Here is a 24,413-nt window from a genome sequence, read left to right as displayed (position 1 = left end):
ACTACTCATGTAGTGAGCTAATTATAGTAAAATTCTCCTTGTAGCTACACATGTACCAAAGTAACTATAGCCGGGTACTGGATGGCACAAGTAGGCACACTCATAAGGCAGAAACTTGTTTTGTGACAACAAATATTAACTCCCACACCTTATTGTATAACCTTGACTCTGCAGGTGTCTTTGAGTAACTGTTCAGTTGCTGGTAAATCCAAGCTTTCCAGCACTGGACAGCCCTGCAGTGCTAGCTAGTGTAGCTGATCTAGTCGGGGAAAAAATTTAAAGTGTCAGGACTGGTGTTGTGATGTGCTTTTAAGCTTGTTTATGGATAGCTACTGTTGAATTGAACTGAAATCCAATTTTAATCTTTATTGTGCCTGTGCCACTTGTGACTTTGCATACTAGCTACACTAGCTAGGTCTCAAAAGCAACCAGTTATATATGCAGCTTGTCACTAACAAATGAGCAGTGTTTGCTAAGCTAAATCTTCTATACCTTAAGCTTGTTGTGGTCTAGAAAAATAAAATTCTGTTGTCTAGCTAGTCCAAACTATTTTGTAAACAAACTCCTACTTTCTCCACTAACTGTTATGATAACATGATTCGATTCATATTGTCAACAGTAGGATGCTGTCTAAATGTCTACACTGAGCGACCACAGGTGTGTGTGTGTTCCACTACAGAATTTGTTGGTCACATCCCATTAATAATGGACTAGTGGGTGACAGTATAATCAGTAATACAACATAGTGGGCGACTGATCAATTGTGTGGTTGTCCTCAAATAACATTAGTCAGTAGAGAATTGTGTGTAAATGCTATTACTACGTATGTGCATACTTTGTAGCTATCACTAAATTACCAGTTATATAAGAAAAGTGTCTGAACCACAGTAGAACCAGAGAATAGTAGAAATACATACCTTAGAAATATGTATAACAGTGTAACTTGTGTGAGTTGAGTCAGTTTATGGTGATTGTGTGGTTGTCTCTGTTCCAAACATAATTACAAAATGTTGTGGTTTCTTTAAACTCACCAATACCCATTGTGTTTGATAACCTTTGAGGAAATGGTCACATATCATGTACATATTTGGTGGTGGGTACATCATTTAGTCTATAACTATATAACCACAATTGCTCATATCAAATCTCTGATGAAATGTTGTAGTGACTTTGTTGGGGGAAATGACCTGCTTCTTGTAACAACATTAGTATACATTCTCTCCTACAGTGAAGTGTCTACCAAAAACCAAGAGAAGCTCTACTACATACAATTTTAAAATACTTCGGAATACAAGTACATACACAGCATCAGGAGCCCCACTGCAAGGTTTGTGCTGCTTATGGGCTCCTGACAGAATAGTAAGCAACTTAAATGTACAGTGAAACCTCGCTTAGAGGCCACCTCTTTAATAAGACCACCCCATGCATTAAAATGGCCATGCACTGCCACTAGATCCCCAAACACAACTAACATGACCTTATTAGTGATGCAGTCTCATAGGTTGGCCCTATTAATCAGGCATTATAAAAGTTTCATAGTGTAACAGCTGATTTTGACAAGTATACTGTGAATACAATCTACACCTGGTAATAGCAATTCTATTACAGTTAAAATGTCATTATGTTATTCATTTACCACAAATTGCTTTACTAAGAAAATGACCAGGCCAGTCAAAATGGGCATAGCACTAATATGAAGCAGTTATGAAATGAATACTGACTAACTAGTTCCAAGAATATTGTAACAAGTCACTTTATTATAACTGTGTCTAATGATGCACCTATGTTGCTGTGGGATCCCCTCACATCATTCCTCAGTGTCACATACATATCACAGTACCACATACATATCACAGTACCACATATATTGTGATATACTTAGGCTCTAACTACATGGTATGTGTAATACTTTATAAATAAAATAAAAAACATTCTATATTAACATTTAAATCTATGCACATATAAACTATAAAGTCTCTACAAGTTTATCCACACAAAAAGTTGCCTTTGAGTTGGAGGATTGGTTCCTCTTGACAACATTTCCTGTAGTTTTCACAACACTACATTTAACAGCTGAACAGTAACTTTCTGACCCAACTTCTTTCCTTACATGTCCATTGACTCCATTCAATAACTGTAAGTGTTGTTTTTCATATAAACTATTAGTTCCATTCACTTGATTTCCAGTAACAGTGGAATATAAACTGTTTAGATTGGGCCAGACAAATGGTGGCAGCCATATGGGGTTTGTAAATGTTTGTAGCTGAGCCAGTTGAATGGACTGAGCCTGTAAAGCAGCCAATTGTGCTGCAGCAGTGTAATAGAGTGGAGAAGTGAATAATGGATTTGCAAAAAGTGACGACTGGCTACCATCAGTGGTAACACATTCTAAACAAGGAGACATAATTATTATCATAAAATTAAAGTACAGAACAGACATTACAAAGCCTGTCGATTAACATTGAGAACACTAACACGTAAATATTTACCTGTGTTACTTGTGCTGATCATATTATCCTTATCCTCGTGTTCTTCTGACCGGTCTTGTTCAGCATATTGCTCACTAGAATCATCTTCTGTAACATCTATCACAGAGTCACACTCCATTGATTGTTGTAGAGAAGTTTCATCATCTTCATAATTATTATCACTGCTGCCTCTTTCTTTGTCTCCAGGAAACTGCTGTCTATAACAATATACAAAAGAGATGGCAAATTTTAACTTATATCACAAAGTGATGAATGTGTAAGATAAGATTGAATTTTGTTCCTCTAGTATCAGAAGTATAATAAATTATAGACCTCAGAAAATTGTAGTTCTGAAAAGAAATTATTATGCACAAATTACTTACAATGATTTTAAGAACTCTAGTTTTTCTGTAAGTGACTGTTTCTCTTCTCTCAATACAGCTAAACAGCTTTTATTTTCTTCAGCAACACTTTTCAGCTTCTAAAAAAATATTATATGTAATTTACATAGCACAATAAAATATTAAAAATTAACATTTGTACTACATATACCTCACACAAAACACTATGATAACATCAGCGTACATGATATGTTGGGGTCACTTGTGCCACTTCCTACCCAAGTGATCTGGATAGTGTATAAGTATCTTCAGTTACATAACTATAAGTATAGATTAGAGGCTTACTGTGGGGTGACAATTATATAAGACATAAAGCCGAGCATGAGTTTTTAAACTGTCTTATAGCTAACGTGGCTTAGGAGAGATGCTCTACACGTTCAAATTTTTTAGACAGTGTAGTTTGGTGAGAAGGTCAACTAACAGTATGTATGTAGTATGCATATTTTCATTGTCTGTTGTGTTTGGTACATGTGTGGTCAATGTGCATCTGTCTGTGATCAAAATGTTAAATTCATTCTGCAAACTGTACGAAAAGTTAAAAGTGACACATCAGTGTGATCCACGCCACACACATTGCTCTACAATTTTCAATATATAAGGCACATACAGTAACAGAGTGGCTGTACTTCAGTTGTGGCCGGACTACTGTGTGTGTTGATTACCTTTGTGCTACATGTTCAGAGAAGCAGTGCAGGCAAACTTATATTCACAGAGTTGTGACGTATATCACTATCACTTCATCTAATAAGATCAAAATTCATTCTTTTCCCACTTTTAGCATCACACTAGATTATTGATCATGTGATCTGTTGTGTACATTATCACCCGGCAATAACACCCAGCAGTAAAAAAGGAGTGATTATCTGTGACAAGTCTTTGAGCGACACACACACACACTACTCCAATGCAAGCAAGACTGAGTCGCTACAAGACATGCTCTCCATGCTACTATACTGTCTTTGACTTGTCCCCAGTTCACACTACATTCTAACCTGAGCACAACACAATTCAAATATACCACAGGGTGAATTAAGCTGTGTTCCTAGATGGCGTGTGCTGGTTCATGATAGGATACAACACAATAGATTCCATAACAATATGATCTGAGCCAGGATCTTTGCTACTCACTAAAAGTATTTACAATATGGCTACAATATACTGTGCTTCCAGTAGACTCTGTGGTAGTTTAATTCACTCCGATGATGTACAGATATCCATGATGAAAGGAGCAACCTTACAATACAACTAAACTACAAATACTCACTATAAACTTTGGGCATGACAATGATGTGCTTACATAATAATTGTAGCAAATGACAATCTCTAAAATTTGGAATGGCCAGTATATCCATTTCACACCTGGTGATTTATCACAATTAATTTTTTAGTGTTGCACATGTGTTTATGTGTACTTGTGTCAACTATGCCATTAAATAGCCATAGCTGTCTTCATCAATGTATAACAATGTCTTGATTAAACAAACAATAGTTTTCAACTTGACTCAAAGAACAGCTTACTCTGCCTATCTTTAAAATTTTCATTAATACACATGCATTAGTCCAGGAAGGATCCGGATAAATTATGGGCTTGTCTGCCTTAAGCACTATCGCATCTTACATTAATAAAACAGATCATAGCACAGCAAAATTTTATTATGTAGGTGTTGCCGACATATGGTGGCTATGGTTGTGAGTGGGTCAAACATTGAAAGATTCAAAATCGTTACTGTTATCAACAGCACATTGTGTACCTGTACCACACCATGGTTAAAGACAATTCAATAATAAAATGATCAAAGACCACTTTCATTCATCATATAAACAATATAAAACACATACAGACCATGGACTCATTTCAGTTGCTCTTCATACACACTTGCTCCTACCATACATACTAGTATCCATTCATCAGTTCTATACACATTGCAATAGATGAATGGTATAATGGAATGTCAAATGACTTAATGGCTAACAATTTTCACCATAGGCACAACTAGTTGTTGTGTCAAAACAAAGAAGTAGGTTATGGCAAATTAAAATTAAAGTCACAACATTTAATCAACTAAAGAAGAATAAGATTACACTATGACCAACATACAAATGTGACACTACCATTGAGCACGACATGATTTTACAAGTCACTATAAACAGCATTGAAACTGGGTCAGTACTGCTGACCCGGATCACCCACTAACCCGGATTTGACTCGGATTAAGTAAAGATGAGGCGTGCGATAAGAGCTATGTTTTGGGCTCGAGAGTACATTTTGAGTGTTCGATTCGTGTTGAGTAAACGAGTAGCTATGTGATAACTAAGCCAGTAAGTTAATCAGTCAGTGGGTTTGGTTCCACGTAGCTACTGTGAGTCTACAGACAACAATGGAGTGTGGCTTCATACAAACCTAGTATTATAATTTCCTGATATATTAAAAGTGGGTGTAGCTCACACAAAAGTACTTATCCTTCCGCAAGACTCGACTATGTACAACTCGTACAATAATTGATTAGTGGGCGTGGCTTCACGTAAGCTTGAAAACAGCAACGGACATGGTTTTTTGTGCTACAGACTGCACTCACAAATAAATGGGTGTGACTGAGCATATGTTGTAACGTGATAAGTGGGTGTGGCTCACAAAAGAACTGTGCAATTAGCGTTAATAAGTTTCCACATCGTCAAACTAACAATTTCGTTTCTCACGTGATCCAATCCAGGTTAGACCTGGATAATCTGTAAACCGGGTCGGACCCGGATAACCGTGACCCGGTTGACCCGACCCAGTTTCAACGCTGATACACACTGCCGTTAAAGCACACTACATACAATTACATGTTTCTATAGTAGCAGGTAATACTTTACTTTCACCCAGTGTGATATTCCCTGGAACATACCACACAGTCTTGTTAAGGTATGTATGATTAGTGTAGGTTAGAGACCTAGCACGAAGATATGAGGGCGTGGTCTCTAACTGACTTAGAAAATGTATGCATTATATATGGGCATATACGTGGAGTCATTGGGTTATATGTCGTACTGAAATTGTCGTATAATGTTAAAATAATCACAGAAGAGTGAACATGATTTTATTGAAGTGTTGAAAAAAATCGAGGCTCACACCGAGTCCTTTCGCAAGTTAGACTAATTGGATCTGGCACAGCTGGGAAATGGCAGTGATCGATGATGTCGAGCCAGGTTAGTGGTAGCCAGTGCCTATGGCGTCACAGCAGTGTAACGAAGAACAGATTGTATATGATGGGAACGAGTTGTCACAAGTTGTACCTTCAGTGACGCCACAGTAGCACGAAGAACAGGCACGGTTTCTAATATGGACCACACCCACATTACACATAGTGAAAAATAATGTTCTACAAGGAAGCTTACCTAATTAGGTCTTGGTAAAGTTCATCCATAGTTTAATAGACGATGAAAACAGCCATAAAACACTCTAGAAACAGATGGGCACTAAACAGAATTTTCCGTGATATTTTTGGACTTCTCTGTTCATTGCGACAAACGTACCTACAACGTTAGATTGTATCTCCCATACTCGAATTCTTCTAGGTGTGCCTATAAAATGAATAGAGTGGTTAACCACATGTTGGCCTGGGTGACTGGTCACCCACTGCAGGCTATCAACCTGATTATGCTTGGAGGGAGCATTGCAAATCAATGATCGAAAGTGAGATTTGTGATGCTTGAGGTTTTTTCTGCTAACAGGTTTCTAACCATTTTAAGAACCTGCTAGCAGGTCTCTTAGTGGATTTTAAAGACCTCATTATCCTCCAAAGATAAAAGCATATTAAGCATACCATTTTCTAAATGTACTTAAACACTCCATGGCTTTATCAAGTTTTCTACAGGAATTCCTTTGCTTCAAGAAGAGCAGGAGAAAGAACTGTAAGGTCAACACAGCATGATAGCAAGTTCAAATTGTGAGATAGTAACTGGTATGGTAAGCGATGATAGTTCAGACTGTAGATCATTTGACGTTGTTTCAATAGAATAATGTTCCTCGAAGTGGGCTTATCCCTCAAGGTTTATATAAAAGCTTAATAGCTGTACACTTTTAAACCTTGATAATTATTATACTGGCTTAGTTGTATTACATGTAAGTAGACTGGTCAATCCAATGTTATAATGATATGTAAACAGTTCACTTTTATGACTGAACTGCACTGAACTGTATGAACAAGAATATCTTTATAATAGGATTGAAGCCAGGTCATGGTTACTGACTTGGATGACTCATGTACCAATTCAATGGATGTGACCCAGATTTGACATGGAATTTAGAATGTTATGAATGAAACTTACTTGACCCAGAAAAAAGCGACCCAAGTGATCCAGAAAACTTTGTACATATAATAATTATATTGGATCTAATTACTACCATGTAAGGAAGTCAATAACAGGTGCACATGTCATAAAAAAATATCACATGCTGTTGTTTTAAAAGATTACAAGAATTACCACATTGAAAATATGTGGTTAATAACACCTAATCATTAAAATAACTCCACCCACTTCTATTCTGTGTTGTGGTCTAACCTTTATCTCATCTATTGCAGTACACAGGATAGTTCTTAGAATTGGCTTTTGGTGTGAGTAGGGTTGGAGCTCCTGGTGAAGTGTCAGCTGTGCTTGTTTTAAACTTCTTCGTCTAATAGTATAACAACTTAATCACAATTAGTGTATAACCACAAATTACATCTACCTTTTCTTTTCTTTGGCGTTATGTACCATCTTAGCATGGGAAACAGATTTGGTACTGTGGAACTTAAGATAATCAGAAACATCGTCTGAATCAGAATCTGAATCATCTTTAACAAATGGGTTTTCTACTCTCCTAATATCCACAGCATAAGCATCCACTTCTATTGACTCTATAGTAGTGGGAGCTTGGGCTTTGTGTAGTTTTCTTTTCCTATTGATCTTTAACCGTCTTGAGCCAACTTGGCTAGAACCATTCAGTACACTATCACCTACAAAAAAAATATTAAACACACACATAAAATTTATATGTACCTTTCCCATGTAGTATTTTCTCTTAATATTTATATTGAGGCCAGAAGTGATTAATTATAATGTGGCAGGCCATACAACTTAGGGAAAGTTTTCTGGTACACAAAGACAATACTTGTAGTGGTTTAAGTATACCACTAAAATGTAAAAAAAAAATCACCTGAAACTATCTGTCATGCACCTGAAAACTGATCTACTACATTAACATAACATGATGTCCACAACTACTTGACCTCATCATTATACTAATGATTATACTAATGCAACACCCTGCAGCAACAGAGCATAATATATTAACCACACAAAAGTGTTATCAATAATAATCACTTCATTAGTACCAACCGCTTTACCAAGAAAAAGTTAATAAAAATATTTTAGACTTATGTTTTTAGTGATTTAATAGGCTATAGTTTGACTAGGAAATTTGATGACCATGCAAATTTGATCCCTTTGGATTCATCAGTATCTATGTAAGTTTGTGACCACCCTAGTACTATCCTCACTGTGGTAGCCCACACTATCTATCTCTTCAGCACTTATTAGTTGCACACTGAGCACATAATTACCCAACTGACAATTGTGCACCTAAAATACGGTTAGGGTTTGACAGTTAGTTCAAGTTGTTATGTTGTCCTCATAGACCACTGCAGGTACATTATCCTATGCAGTGCTGATAATGAAACTATACGCTGTTTATTTTATGAGTTACTGCAAGAACATAGTAGCCACAATCCATAGATATAAATGTTGTCATAGAGAAGTGTTATCACCAAAACTTAAACTGGTGTGCATAACTCAGGTTGCTACTACGTTACCTCGTAAACCTTGATTCATCAAATTGTGCAATCTTAAAAGTGGAAATTCAATTTACAATGTATGTTATTATATTATGTGTCAGTTTCACAAAAGGTTAGCAGTTCAGCTAAATATGTGTAGCATAAGGGACTATAAGTCATGCACCATGTTAAGTCTCACAGTTTTCACTTCTATATGTTATGCTCCATCAAAATCTATAAATTAATGCATGTCTTCTAATCCTGTTCAATGGGTGGTAAGTTACATCAAGGTCAGGATAACTGCATGACTTGGGGTATATGTCACAAAGTGGGCATGAGCGCCAGGTGACACAACTGAACAACTTAGACTAACTCTCTGAGTAACAGAAATCACTCCATATTTTAGGTGTGTGGCTTGGTTATTTTTTGACAATTCAAAAGTGCTTTACCGTATAGAGCAAGCATTGACAAATTAATTGTGCTTTCATCGCCAATGTTTTGAACTCCAAAGTTTTATCACATGAGAAGGGTTGTGTTTGTTAGAATGGAATTGTTGGATGGTATCATGGCTGCTACAACTTCACCGTCATCTACGTTGCCTATATACCCTGATTTGGATGCATGGTCCACTAAATAAAAGAGATTCCCGTAAAAGCTATTGAACTATTAACTATAATGCCAAACTGAGCAGTGAAGTGACCTCAGAAGTGACAGAAGCATACCACATGTATGGTCACTCACTATTACTTTTGTCTCACAAGGCCGGACAAAAAAAAACTAGCTGCTGAAAACGGGGTAACAAGTTCACTGAAGTATTTTATCACTACAATTCTCTATCAAAAAATGACTATAAAATGCCTGAAAATAATTTCACACCGATCTATTTGATTGTGCACAATTAAATTAATGGAGTTAACAATCTCGCAGTAATTTCCTTTCTTCAGTTTCGCAAAACGAGTCATGGCACTACATAGTGTTAATACTTTTTTTTAGTGATTGATGATTGTCAATGTTTTACAATTGATAGTAGAAAAGTTGTAAAACACGCAAAGCAGTAATTCTTGCAGTCAGATACTGTAGTAGTAAATGAGTGGTGATGCTGCAAAAGGTGCCTGACTTATAGACCCTTTGGCTTGTATAGTGCTTGACTGCAGGAGTTAGTAGAAAGCTGTGCATGGATAAAAGCAAGTAGTTTCCTATCCTGGAGAAGATATATGAAACCATTTATTGATATCTATCTACTAGCAGTAACCACACTGCTATCGCTTTTATGACAAGTGCTACCCCACCAGGGACCTGTGAGAAGGACTAAAGACAAAGAGCGATTGGAATCTTGACACTAAAATAATATTGAATGCAGAAAAATAATCCAGACCCAGTGGTGACTTGATCCTCCAACAATATGTAGTATATAGCATGATCTAAGAAACTTCCTTTGCATGCATTCAACCCAAACTCAACTTGAATAACATTGACTTCTTACGTTTTATCATAAGTTTATACTTTTGCATTGTAGCTATCGGGCACGCAGACAATAGCCAGCATGCGCATTCAAAATAACACTGAACACACAATCAGCCACATCACACCACTGATACTTTACGCTCCATGATCACACATCGATGAATGAATATGTTAACACACTAGCGTAAATTGTTTTGTATAGCGACTGTGACCACCTGATTTCTTGGAACTGATTTGGCCACGCCATAAAATAAACAACACGTACAGCTAGGTTGACTGAAATGTCTTCTCCCCACAACAAAAACACATGAAACCCTGTGACAACTATAGCAACTGAGCTAGCTGGGTAGCTATTTACTTCTACCTAGAGTGAGAACGGCTCATTGTTTGAGTTCTACTTGCTATGACAGCTGTCATTAACCAGTTGAGTCACATCATAATAGCCGTAGGCTTATGCAGTCTTACCAGGTTCACTGGAGCTTGTTCTCCTTTGTTCCAAGATGTTTGCAGCTTCAACGAAGAGCAACAAATTATCTTCACCAGTTTTGCTCATGGCAGAATTCCCCAGCGACTATTACCGTTTTAATAGATAGACTACTCTACGAATCTCTAAAGTAGACTCGATGGAAGAGAACTCTAAATCTCTTAGTCAGTACTCGATGATAAATCGTTAATCTTTTATGGCTTGAATATAACACATGCTATTAATGACACTGGCATGTGGATGAGTATTTTTGTCCAAATACGTAGGTTGTAAACTAATTATGGCTTTTCCTCGAAAGTACTTCGATTCTTTGAAAGCATAATTAATTAATCGTTTATTACATTAAATTTTGTTAGTAATCCTCCGTACTTTACTCCGTATATTGTGCGAACCGATTGACACTACTGTAAGTAGCAGCCTTTGCTATCAGTTACTGATATTAGCGATTGGGTCGGTCGGTGGATTCTTATTGTTTCGAAGAAGCTTACAGTTGACCGAGCGGTTGACTCACCTCCAAGTTGGACAATGCTATGGGTTAGAAGGTATGAGTTGTACTGTGTAGTGGTAACATATGTGTATTTAATGAGACTGAGTACCAATTAGTGCAAGGAATTTTTAGCGTTTATACAACTCGTCATTGTGACGTCACGTGGATGACACTACTCCGTACCCGAGGTGTGCCCGGTCAGCTGTTTCTCTTTTGTGCGCAGGTGAAAGAATTTTGCCTTCTCTACACAAAGGAAAAGACAAGGGGTAATTGCTTTCACATTTCCATACAGTTAAACACTTGTAATTTTGATTGTCAAGCTATTTTAGTTGACTAAGGCCATACCTATTTGCAGGGGGCTAGTTTTCTGAATTGCCTGGGCGCAAGGTTCAACTGTCCCCATGCAAACTCAATTTAGCAAGAAATGCGAGCCCATCTCTGTGGACTCTTTATTACACTTTCGAAAAACTGTTTAAAAGTGCATACATGTACCTAGCTAGCTACTATACACTGCTGTTTGTGCAGATTAATTAGACTAAGATACTACTGCATGAAAAATATAGAAGCTAAATCTAAACAATGATGGACTAACTTAGCCTCCAACCCCAGTATCGGACTTCTTTTTTCACTCTTCTGCCTGACACTGGCAGCGCTTTATAGACATAATACTTCATCAGTGACAACTCCAGCCCCAACATTGACTCTTTTTTTCACTCTTCTGTCTTCTCTACTTGAGCGCTTTAGCATACCAACATTGAGAAAGCTTGAATAAGCAATGATCCTCCTTAGTCCTGCCTCCAGTAAGACGGGCACCACAACCGATTGGGAATTGACATCTTTCATCAGTCTATACCATTAGACGTCTAACAAAACAATTACTTTATATCCAGTACTGTTATCCACTGAGTGGTTCCACCAAATTGCAGGACATGTTTGACCTCGTGTTCAGTTGATTCTCAACCCATGCTCAAATCTTAAAATGTTATCACATGATGCCGGGCATTACATAGAAGTGTACTAAATTGACGGAGGAATCTTGGCAAACTCAAGTATACATGATTTTTTTGATGATACTATATTACAAGATGCTCCAAAAAGATAGTAAGTGCGTATTTTAGTGTGTATTAATTACGGGTGCGCCTTGGTGGGTGCCACTATTACTAGGCTGCACCAGCAATGATTGCCTGGGCCGTGCCCATGCAGGGCTGGATGTAGCTACGCCCCTGCCTATTCGAAAAGTTGTTGTTCGGACCCGACCGACCTGATTTTGCACAGATTTTAATTACGAAAAAAAATCACGTGACACCTAGAAATTATTTTTGTAATTTCTGCAAAAGATCAAGATACTCTAATAGAACAGTCAGTAGGTACAATTTTTATTTCAAATATAACGCTAGCTAGTCTATCTATAAGTATAAAACCAGCGTGTTCCTCACCCCCTGGGTAAGAAAATTTATGGTAGCTATACCAATATGTTAGTGTTCATTGAACTACTAGCTATGTTTGTAATAGTTATGTACCGGAGGGGATTTGACAGGTCTGCATACTGCTAAATATTTCTTTAATGTGACTTACTGATCTATTTTGAAATAGTATATGGCTTGTAATCAGAAATCATAAACATGTCTTTGTTAGTTAGCTGTTGTTGTTTTTTAATTTTATTTTTTGCCTACCGACTGACCCATTTTGTTGTAAAATAAATCTGAGCAACAACTTTTCAAATAGGTATGGCCTAATTGACTTCGCCAATAAAACTGAGAGCCTTCAGTGATTTGTTGATTGTCACTAATTGCACTGCTAAAAATTAGTCTTCTAACATTAATTGTCTCTTTTACCGGTGTCTTTGTTAGTGCAACAAAGTTCTTCATTCCAGCTACAAGTACTCTACAGGCAGTATAAGGACTACCCTTTGTTACAAAATAACCTTTAGACAGATGTAATTTATGTAGCAATTTTCCCAGGCTAAACAGAATGTGCTTTCTGACACCCCAGACTTTATAGTGTGTGCAACTATTATATTAGTAAATGGTTTAAATGCTTTTCTTTTCTGAGAGGTCAGCATAGGATTGGAATTTCCACACGCTTAACCTATACTTAAACAGCATGATTTATGCTTGGTGACCATAAACCAGTCTCACAATACTGCCTTGGCAGAATTGGTCAGACAGTATTGGTCAGGCAGTATTGGTTAGGTTCAAAAGTGTTTTCTAAATTAGTAAATCAGTGGAAGTGTTTCTGGCTGCACTGACTCATAATGACTAAGGCTGTGTGCTTGATTTTTTTTTTTACTACTAGACATTGCTTCAACTTTTTTGGCATACCGCAATACATACAATGCATATATCACTTAGTTGTCCTCCTGTGTGTTCACTGACATTGCAAAGTGTTGATTTGCAGTAGCACACACTGTGTAATGTTTATACCAAGAATTGTCCATTCAAATTTTCATAGTGACTAAATTGATGCTTCTTGTACTGTTCTTCATTTGTAAGGGGCACGTGTGCTCAGACACAAAATTGATTTTATGATATGTCTGGCACGATTCTTTCTTTTGATTTAGTATGTACAGGTTTACTGGTCATAAAAAAGGTAAACAAACAAGGACAAGTAAAATAAGGAATTATATGAAACAAGAGAGGTCACCTATACCTGATATGTACTAGTGGACATTTAATTTCTATTTCAGTCATGGTTATAGACTGTCCACTAGTATATCTGCAGGTGTAGGTGACCTCCCTTGTTTTATTTCTGTGGTCCCTAATCAAATTTAATAATGTGACCAGCTGAGTGGAAACCAGCTGTTTTCACAAAATTCAGTTTTACTACATATATACAGCATCGGATTTGCCTGTTTATGTAGAGTAAGAAACCTTTCAGTGTAAGACATGTGAGTTTGTTTACGATGCAGTAGAAATAAAGTTTACCATTGTCATTTCTTTGTTGGAATGGCCTTCTTCTTTGTCCACACAAAGACTTATAGGAAAACTATACCTTGGTGGATTTGTCAGCTCATGGTGAACAGAATGAGCCAAGTCCCGTCTTCGTAGTTTGTTTCTGTCGTAAATTAAAGTAGGGACCACAAAGGAGTAGGTGTGGCCCACGAAACAAAATTGCCCAAAAAAACAGCCTCAATTTTCCCTGACGACGATGAGGCAGTATTGGTTAGGTAAAACTAAGCCCAAACAAGCTTTCAGATCAACCCGAAACGCTTTCAACAAGTGGCTACGGAATTTAAAAAAATATTTATTTAATGGAATTTTCTACTGACTGACTTACTGAATAACTAAGTAACTGACTGACTGATTCTTTCAGACAAGCGTAACTTGATAACGGCTAAGGCTACGGGCTTGATTTTTTCACTGTTCAACGTCGCTTCGGCCCGAGAGGTGCCTTTTGGCATACTGCAGTACGTACAATGCATTCTTCATGGACTTACCAGTGTCCTTCTTTGTGTGCCATTCATCTTTGCTGACAGTGAAAAGTGTCGATTTGGCGGTAGCACGTGATGGCTTCCCTTTGTAACGGAAATCGTCCGTACTTTCATAGTGGCTGTTTTGATTGCAGAGGTGCTTTTCAGTTATTGATTTGTACTGCTGTGTAACAGATTGAACATAGCCCACAACGAAGCGTAATGGATACTTCACTTTTCAGACGATAATTGGGGTACACGGTGCCATTTCAGATGCGGTATGCGTGGGTTCACCAGTCATAATAATTATTTACAAAAAAAGTTAACAAACAAGTACACAGAAAAATTTGGAATTTTCAACTAGAGTAGGGACCATAGCACATTGATAAAAAGTACTGAAACAAGCACAGTAGTAAAAACAATAAGAAGTGGTATATCCCTACTGTGCTCAAGATACCATAATGGAAATGTACAGTAGGGATATAACACTTCTTATTGTTTTACTGTGATTTAATATTGTGCACTACTCCAGCTTGTTTCAGTACTTTTTGTCGATGTGCTATGGTCCCTACTTTAGTTGAAATTTCCAAATTTTTCTATGTACTTGTTAAATAAGCACCTGTAATATATTTGCTGTATCATTGCAGTAAAAATCAAATTTATTGCTGTTCCAACTGTCTAGTGTTATAACTATTCACAAAAGGCTGAAACTTTGGCTACCCACTCGTTTGTTACTATAGACAAGTACATAAAAATTTTGGAATTTCAACTAGAGTAGGGACCATAGCATATCGATAAAAAGTACTGAAACAAGCTGGAGTAGCGCATAATATTAAATCACAGTAAAACAATAAGAAGTGTTATATCCCTACTGTGCATTTCTGTTATGGTATCTTGAGCACAGTAGGGATATTGCACTTCTTATTGTTTTACTGTGATTTAATATCATGGACTACTCCTGCATGTTTCAGTAGTTTTTATCGATGTGCTATGGTCCCTACTCTAGTTGAAAATTCCAAACTTTTTTTGTGTGCTTGTTTGTTGATAAATAATATTATTATGACTAGTGAACCCACGTATACCGCAAAAGAAATGGCATCACGTGCCCCAGCTATATCAATTGTGACCCAGTCTGGGAAAACCGGTCTTATTGCCTATTTAAAAGTATTGAGAAATGCTAGTTTTAAGTATTTAGTGTGTTGTAGCTCACCAATGGTTGAAGCTATGTGTACCAAATTTTCACACGTTTTACACCAATTCCTTACCTTCCAGAGCATCCACTGTGTAAGTAGCCAACAACTAAGTGTCCCACCATTTTAGATAGTTTTTTAAACTGAGGTTGACTGTATCAGGTGAGCTCCAAAAGGGATGGGAGGCGGGGGGCCTGTAAGGCGGTCAAGATGGTATTCAAAAATTGTAAAAGGAATGCGTAGGGATGAATTAGGTCAAGTTTTGGGCCATGCAGGTCTCAGAATTGGCTAAAATGAAAGGAAATTCACAGCAGAGGTACTTAATCAACACCACAGAGCTGTACAGCCACATGCAGCCATCCCCAGGCTGACCAGAGCTCCATTAAGGTCCCACACTGCACATAGGGATCCACACTGGGCTTGGGAAAAGCAGCCAGCAAAACCAGACCACTCAAGTATAGCTGATTTTAACGTTACATCTGGGCGGTACTGTACTTATATTTGTTGGCTTTGCCCATGCAGATATATTGTTGTTATCACCTGATGAAAGTATTGGATACGTGTCCTATCATAGTTCCTAATTGTTCACCATTTGTAACCGGATTTGTGAAAAGGTACTGGCCTTTCCACGTGCTTTAAATGCTAGCAAACAAAATGATATAACACTTGACTGCTTATACTGATTAACTTGCTCTTAGTTTCAAAATTCAGCCAGATACTTTAGTTGTACCATGGAAAATTTCCAATGATTATATGCAATGATATAGAAAGTTATGAAGCTTCAAACTTCAAAAAATGGGTAAAATTTTGTGTATAGGTGCCTTCAATTACTCTTATTAGTACCACCTCAACATATAACTTCTTGCTAGAGGTCTTAAAGGGAAGAAAGGTTCATATAATACCTTTTAAAAATGTCTTGATGAAAAGACAGCAACTATTCTACAATTACCTATGGAAAGTAATACTTGTGTATAGTAATACTATTATGGATGTAACAAGTTGTTGAAATATTTTATTTAGTGTATAATGGTTATTAAAGTATCTGAAATTTCATGAGAAGTAGAATAATAATAATGTCACTAAATTTAGCACTTGAAAGCCATCACTACCATTGTTTGCTGTTAACTACAACCTGACAAACAGCCTGTAACAAGCACAAATCAGCAGAGTGAGACAAAGTAAATTGTGTGTGCATATTAGATTGTTGTACATGCAACTGTTAAATCACCTTGGTCACCATACATTTCATTTCCATGCATGAATGCATTTCGTTTCCATGATTGCTCTAGCCTGCGTGGGCTGAGAGAAGCTTTAAGAGGGAGCTGGAACCTTGCTGGCAAGCCTGCATCTAGGGTGTAGGCTTTATTTTCAAGCATAGATTGTGAATAGTCCATGATTTGAATCACGTGTAGCTTTTCTTCTCTGTGCCCTTTTGTTTTGACTCACATTACCTGGACCATGTTGTTGACATTATTGATACTGTTGAGCACAACTTGTGATCACAACTTATTCATTTATGTAACTATACCATGATTTCAGCAGGTACATATTGTAGCTTTATAGCCTTTCAGTACTCATGTGTTGTGTTGCTTTACTAGATACATCTACAATGAGAAAGTGTGGTAGACAATGTCGTGGGAGAAGTAGTGCATCCATACCTTCAGCTGTCACAACCACTGCAAGACTCACCATGACTACTCACTCTGATGTCAGCAGATCATATTGTGGTCAGCCTGTAAACTCATAGGTGTCCTCACCACCAAACATGCACATGTCATGTGACCATTTCCTCAAACCAAATAATGGATATTGCTTCAATCATTGTGATAACAACAGAATTTTAACATGTATACTCTGTATCTTATGAGAACACTGAGATGTGAGATGTATACTTTAGTAGCAAGGTATAGCACCATTTAGACTCAGTGTAAAACGATGTTGTCACTTCTTAGTAAACATGACTTGTAATTATGGACCATTTATAGTTTCCTTGAAAGAGTATTCAAAGTTAAGTAGTTATAGTAGTTACTCATTGACCAAAAATATCTTTGCAATGTTGTGATTATAAAGCCGACTATATTGTACAGTCGCCCACTACATGATTGTATTAGTCGCCCACTACATGATTGTATTACTGATTAATTGCCACCGCAAGTCCATTAGAGATGAGACCAACTCAATTAACAAATTCCAGAATGGCATAACGCAACATCTGTGGTAACTCAGATATTACAAGTATAAAGAGTAATGAAATATACAATCGTTCAGGCACAGTATACTAAATTTTTGCTATCCTATATACCCTACTAGAAACCTGTAGACACTAGGAGTAAGAATCTCTAAATGAAAACTATTGGATGTAGAAACTCCCACACACTAGTAGAGACCCGATCCTGTGTCCTTGGCAACAGGTAATCTATACATAAGTCAGCCTAAAGGCACAAACTGTGTAAGTTGCTTCCCTGTATGAGGAAAATACCCTAGTGTGCAGGTCATCCGCTACTCACTGGTCAAGCACCACACTCAATCAGAGATGAAACCCACATGATGACCGATAGATGAGACCGTCAAAGATTCTGACACAATCAAATTCTGATGAATTGTACCAACATTTTCAAATTTTCTGTACTAAGCGATTTACACAAGTGTGTATGTACCTCGATCTGCTATAGCAGCACTCACTGCTTAGTACCTTTAAGTTATTCATTATTATTGCCACAAATTACTTTACCAAGAATATGACTGGGATAGACAGTAGTGGGCTAGGAAGAACATCTAATGAACACAAGTGACCTGATACCAAGAATTCAAATTTATGAGATGAATAAAATATCAATTTGTTTTGTATATCCCATGCCCTGACTCAACATCAAGTGCTAACTTGTGGGAAACACAGTTTTCATTGTGATCTGCCATGTTTATAGTAGTGGAGGGTATACTGAACAACAAGTATTGGTGATTTACCATTAATTGTTGTTTTTACATTGCAGCCTTTAATTTGCTGGTCTCTGTGCTCCAGAGAATTGCTGTACATTTGCCATACCTTTGGAATTAGTGTTGTGTAATGGGTTATTCACCTTACCTGTATAACGACATCTTAATTTTATTTCTGTTTGACACATTATATGACATGGACTGGTTGTAGACAATCAAAATTTCTGTGTACAATCAGATACCACTTAACTGGTCCTAATAAAGTTTTCAACATGTACAACCATGCAAGAACTATCAGACCAACAATTCAAATTTTTACAAGATGAGGTTTAATGCATTGCAAATAATATGACATGTACAGTGAAGAAATGTAGCTAGAGCATTGTGTTTGCAAATTAAATCGTGACCTATATAGGTACCAACTAAACTATACATGGAGAGGCCATTTACATGTAGGATTCTAACAGTTGGATTTGTGTAGTTTTACTGTGGTCACAAATGGGTGAAAATAGAATCAAAGCCACTACACAATTTGTTCTTGCGTCAGATGTGATATTCATAATCCTGTTCAATTGTGTTGGCTACACCACTAACTAGTCTACCAAGAATATAGGCTGAGTAGGCTGAACGAACTTTATACTGAAAACTATACTTAATGATTATAATTATGGGATATATACAAAATGAATACTATTTTCAGTTTATTGGTTAGATGTGCAATGACTGTTGGTGTATCCATTGCCAACTTGTATATAGGACAAACACTATTCAGTGTATTTGCCATGTATTTGAAATCCCATAACAACTGATGCTGCACAACTTAACAAAATAATAATATAGGGGTGTAACCAGGGGTTTTTCAACAGCGATAATAAATTACTAGCAGCAAGGGTATGAGGGCACAGCCCAAGGGACTTTAGTTCAACACAATATGAGTTAGTACATTAATGTCAGTTATATTTGTGGGAACATTAGCTAGTGGACTCACGCATACAGACATGAGCCCACTGACAAAAATGGAATGACCTCTAAACAATCAAACATTTCACGACAAGCACAATTTGGTGTGCTGAGGATGTATCTTGTACACCCATGTGTATGATATAAATACATGTGATCTCTGAAACCTGCATGCATACACTGAAACCTCTCTAATCTGACACCTCTAATACCTCTATAATCTGACATTGTTTTGTATACCAAAAGACTTTTTTCTATATTATACTACCTCAATAATCTGACATCCTTAATTGATAATAAATAAATAAATAAATAATCCTTGCTAATCCAACACAATTTTCTTACCCCAATGAGTGCCGGATTACTGAGGTTTCACTGCACTAATAGAATAAGAATAGCTTCAGTGTTGCATTTATTCTACAGTGTCTGGAATACTGTAGAAATATTCAAATTCCTTGAAAGATCCTTATCAGAAATAAAGTTCTTTCTCATAGTAATGAAATTAATCTGTAAATACATGGATATATTTGTATTATGAATGTTCTATTAGAGTATAGGTGACTGCTCTATTAGAGTACTTCAATTATTCAAGAGGGCTCATGTACATGAGTGTACGTGTTTGTGGGGGAGGTGGAGCATAGTTAAGTGGCTAGAGCATTGGCTGGTAATTGAAAGTTCTGGATTCAATCCTCAGTTACCTCTGTAGGCCCTTCCCTTAAAGATGAGGGTAAGTATACATGTGATGCACTGCATGTGCTGATACACACCTTGTGCTGCCATATTAAGTGTGTTAAATCCCTGCTAAAAAACTTAGATATCTAGCTAAATTTCAAAGCCGGGGAATTCCCTAAATCCCTTGGAAACCCTCTCCTTATGACTCTGTTAAACTTTTTGCATTCAGATATGTAAATATCATTGTAATCAATCTTGCTTAAGAACAAGTTCACTATAGCCATTTGCTAACTCACTACATCACTACCACAGTAACTTATATGATTAGTTTATTATCATCTCATTGCAATCAACTGCAAACATTCTAATAGAACATACATTAGTGATATTCTAGACTTTTAGTGGAAATCAAATGAAAAAATATTATTTACATAGTAGGTATAGGTACTTGTACTACTGAGATAAAAAACTGTTAGTGAATCTTAGGGTTATGTACATGTTATGTACTATGCCTTGAACGGTTGTAAATGTGACATTTTCATTTAACACAAATTTCAATGTGGATAATTAACAAGCGTTGATTCAACAACTATTGTAAGTTTATGATTCACAAGAAGGCAACTTGTATATGTATATGAGTGTGCTATTAAATTTTAAAAATACATGCATGATTAATGCACTATAGCTAGACCATTACGATTTTACAAAATACTCTTCATTATATTGTAATCAGTTTCTGTATTAATCACTGTTCTTTACAAGGTTTATAATATCATCCTTAAAAAGCCTGAGTGAAAAAAGTTGTGAAATCAAAGGTGGCGACCAACAAATGGCTGCAATGATGTTAATGCTAATAAAATTTAATAATGGCTGTGCATTGTTAAAATTTATTAATATTAACATCATTGCAGCCATTTGTTGGCCACCACCTTTGATTTCACAACTTTTCCCACCCAGGCTTTTAAGGCCACACTTTTTTTTCTCAGCTTGGCTGTTTTTGTGTGGATAATATTACCTCCTTGTATTTTAATATAGCCAGATATTCAAGTCCATCATATGTACATGCATGTATACATAATGTATTGTGATGAATAACACTATACTGTGGGGATCATGACTAGGATGTGTTAGACTGAGATAGTCATAAAACTTTTATAATAATACAGCATAAATAGACAGTGAATGAAATCAATGATCCACATATTCAGCTTTGCATCTCTGTATATGTACAGTGTAAGATATAACTGTACTCAGTTAACAGCTGTTATAAGGCACAGCTAATTTGTGTGCTGCTTATATAGCCAAACTGTCAAACTCTCTGTACCTACACATGTAGTACTTTTATTAATCCAGTAACAATGATAGCCTAACAGGTTAGGTGCACTGCATGTGTATTACATTATGAACTGAGGTTAATTCTTATGGATAATTAGAACTGTTAATTTGTTTATTGTTAGTTGTACATGATGATGTAACCTTGACCGTAGTGTGTGATTGCATAAACAAGCTGGAGCCCACTACCAGCTTGCTCTCCTTCATGAGTTGTTGAGTTGTATTGATCATTAAGCTATTACAATTGATATTAGTTACACATGCACCATTGGTTCAGCGTTTCAATGTATTGACTTGATTCCATATAGCTATCTGATGTGGTCGATCATATGTGATTTTTAGTCTATAGTTAGCTACTATGGTTGTTAAGTATAAATAGGCCTGAGTCAAATATATTCAAAATAGTTTTAGGAATTTCCCACCTATTATGCTCTTCAGTGTTCTCATTATGCTTGCAATATATATATGCTCCTAGGTTAGCAACATTTCTTACAATTATCTTGGAATACTTTATACAGTGAATACTCTGATTAGAGCATGAGACCCCCACACACTGCAAGACAGTCATTTTCAGTAATTATTTAGTTAGTATAGCTAAGTACATACCATATAATTTGCTTATGGATGTATACTATAGTGTGAGACATCATAAACTTCCAAAAACAACACACTTGGAGTTTTCCTTTATAACTTTAGTTCAAAGAAACATAAAGCCACCAAACTTGGAACAGGTGTTCTGTACACATTTTTTTCATATTGTGGCAATTTGTACACAAAAATTCAAATTCTTTCTATTGTTAGAGCACCAAGTGTATGCTTTGTATAGGTAATCACACACATTTGAGTGCAATTAGGGAATAATTGTACGAGTAACAGTCAAAATTGCACGAGGCGAAGCCGAGTGCAATTTTGGCTGTTACGAGTACAATTATTCCATAATTGCACGAAAATGTGTGTGATTGCCTACTAATCACATAGTGACACTACGTATGTAGCTACTTTATAATTATTATTGTATTGACCAAATATACATGTACATTATTAATATAATACACAGTACCATTATGTTGTGTATTCAGTATAGATAACTGTATATTCGTACATAACTAATCACTGTCACTGTCAGATTCAACCCTTCTTTTCTTAGGAGCAGCTGGAGATTCATAAGATGAAGGAGTCTGTATGATAACTTTACAGTGTTGTATGTTGAATACAGGAGAAGGATCACGTCTGGAACAATCAAGCATACAATTACTTTTAATTGAATATGAATATGGTGCATTTCTGTCATAGCTAAGCACTTTTCCAATACGAATATGATCATCAGTATCTAGTTCATCATAATCTGTAAGGCTTTGTTGATTCTTATGACCAGTTATTGCAGTTATTTCTGTGGGTGTTACTCCTGCTTTCTTGAGCTTTTTTACTGTAGTTTTACGAATACTGTGGTTAGTGTAGTGTTTATTAGTATGATCCAATCCTGCAGCAACCACCATTCTGGGAATAAATGTGTTTATTGAATTTACTCCAAGAGGCACACTTGTGTACCACACATCTTTGTTATTCCATGTCTCATTTCTTATTGGAGTTAAATATAATGGACCATGAGATTTGAGATCTAAGGGACGCTTTGAAATCATCAACTCATATGCAGCAACAGGACATTTCTTGCCATCTATACGAAAGAACTTCTGCGTAATCATCCTTGGTTTTTTGTTTAACCCTCCTTGTCTAGTTTTAGTTGGCCCCTCCATCCATTTGATGACATTAATTTTCCCATCAATTCCATGTGCACGGCTGATATGTAAATCTTCAATTCTTATCTGATGATGTTCTTGTCTACCCCTAGTTCCAAAATGCTGGCTGATTAAGAAAAACATTGTATAGTTCAAGCTAACAGGATTCATTTTGCCAAGCACTGTTTCCCAAAGTATATCCTCTTCCTCAGATGTAATGGGATCAGCTTTATTAGGCCTTTTACCTTTTCCCCGTTGCTGTAATTTAGCTTTCCCATTTAAAACTTTTCTAGATAATATAAAATCATCATCGCTTAATATGCTATAGCCGCATTTTTCCTTAATGTGTCGGTTCAATGAAGCAAGCATGACTTTCAAAGATTTTGGTTCGTATTCTTGACCGTTTTGTTTCACCAATTCGGCATAAAATTTCTGCAATGTTTCATCTAATTTATCCCTCGGAATTTGGCTGATATCAGTAATATTCAGTTTCCTGTGCAACGCCCACTGGTTAAACCTCCTTACCCAGGTCGCGGTAGAATGCTTGGTGTTACAGTTTTCATTTAGCTCAATTAAATGCTTCAGCTCGCTATCACTGGATGTTTTAAATTTTCCTGAGCCTGAGCTGCTTAAATCAGCTGAGCGCACATTCTTTGGCTTGCTTTTATCGCTGTACGTCCTCTCACTTTCAACCACTGCATCGCAAAGAATGGCCTGCGGAAGCTCGGGGGGGATTGTTACCTCTTCTATAGCGATACGTGTAGGTTCGGTACTATTTATCCAATCTAGAATCTGAGGAGCAAGAAAATCGTCTAGCTAAACCAATTTCTTCAGCCATCGTAATAACTCATTGTTGCTATACAAATTGTTTTAAAATTTTTTGAAAGTTTGGGTGTGTCTGCCAACTATTTACTAAAACTCAAACTACCTATAGTTGAAACAAAAATTTCCACAGTAAAACATTTGCAAATTTATCCTTAGAAAACAAGATATAGCAGCATTTTTGAAAGTATGGACTGTAAAAAATCTGGTGAATCATTCTCTGAAATTTATGCAGTGTACACATATTGTAAAATTTCTA

General features: G+C 36.6%; 3 protein-coding genes across 4 annotated transcripts in view; 1 reads left to right on the top strand and 2 right to left on the bottom strand.

Moving 5' to 3' along the window:
• LOC136266946 (uncharacterized) overlaps positions 1–17,705 on the top strand; it is a 71,274-nt gene extending 53,569 nt beyond the window's left edge. The window contains exon 7 of the mRNA XM_066061988.1: positions 17,297–17,705. Within this exon, the coding sequence (XP_065918060.1) occupies positions 17,297–17,445 (149 nt within the window). The 3' untranslated portion in view covers positions 17,446–17,705. The remainder of the gene's footprint in view (positions 1–17,296) is intronic.
• On the bottom strand, positions 1,843–10,908 carry LOC136266948 (uncharacterized). Of its 2 annotated transcripts, none has more exons than XM_066061993.1 (6): positions 10,148–10,303; positions 7,581–7,848; positions 7,415–7,526; positions 2,852–2,949; positions 2,490–2,686; positions 1,843–2,388 (listed from the first exon to the last, which is right to left on the bottom strand). In XM_066061993.1, exons 1-6 carry the CDS (start codon positions 10,173–10,175, stop codon positions 1,967–1,969), a joined length of 1,125 nt encoding a protein of 374 aa, XP_065918065.1. In that variant the 5' UTR covers positions 10,176–10,303; the 3' UTR covers positions 1,843–1,966. The 2 variants fall into 2 exon arrangements, with proteins under 2 accessions (XP_065918065.1, XP_065918064.1); XM_066061992.1 differs by lacking the exon at positions 10,148–10,303 and adding an exon at positions 10,594–10,908 and having other exon boundaries at positions 1,845–2,388.
• A 4,997-nt stretch (positions 17,706–22,702) lies between the features above and the next one.
• LOC136267528 (uncharacterized protein KIAA1958-like) lies at positions 22,703–24,170 on the bottom strand. Its single transcript, XM_066062694.1, has 2 exons — positions 24,155–24,170; positions 22,703–24,078 (listed from the first exon to the last, which is right to left on the bottom strand). Exons 1-2 carry the CDS (start codon positions 24,168–24,170, stop codon positions 22,703–22,705), a joined length of 1,392 nt encoding a protein of 463 aa, XP_065918766.1.
• Between the last annotated feature and the right edge of the window lie 243 nt (positions 24,171–24,413).

This window comes from Dysidea avara, chromosome 9 (assembly GCF_963678975.1).
Source record: "Dysidea avara chromosome 9, odDysAvar1.4, whole genome shotgun sequence".
In the NCBI taxonomy this organism is placed as follows: domain Eukaryota; kingdom Metazoa; phylum Porifera; class Demospongiae; order Dictyoceratida; family Dysideidae; genus Dysidea; species Dysidea avara.
Note: the sequence above shows the minus strand (reverse complement) of the source record. Positions and strands in the feature narration are given on the sequence as shown.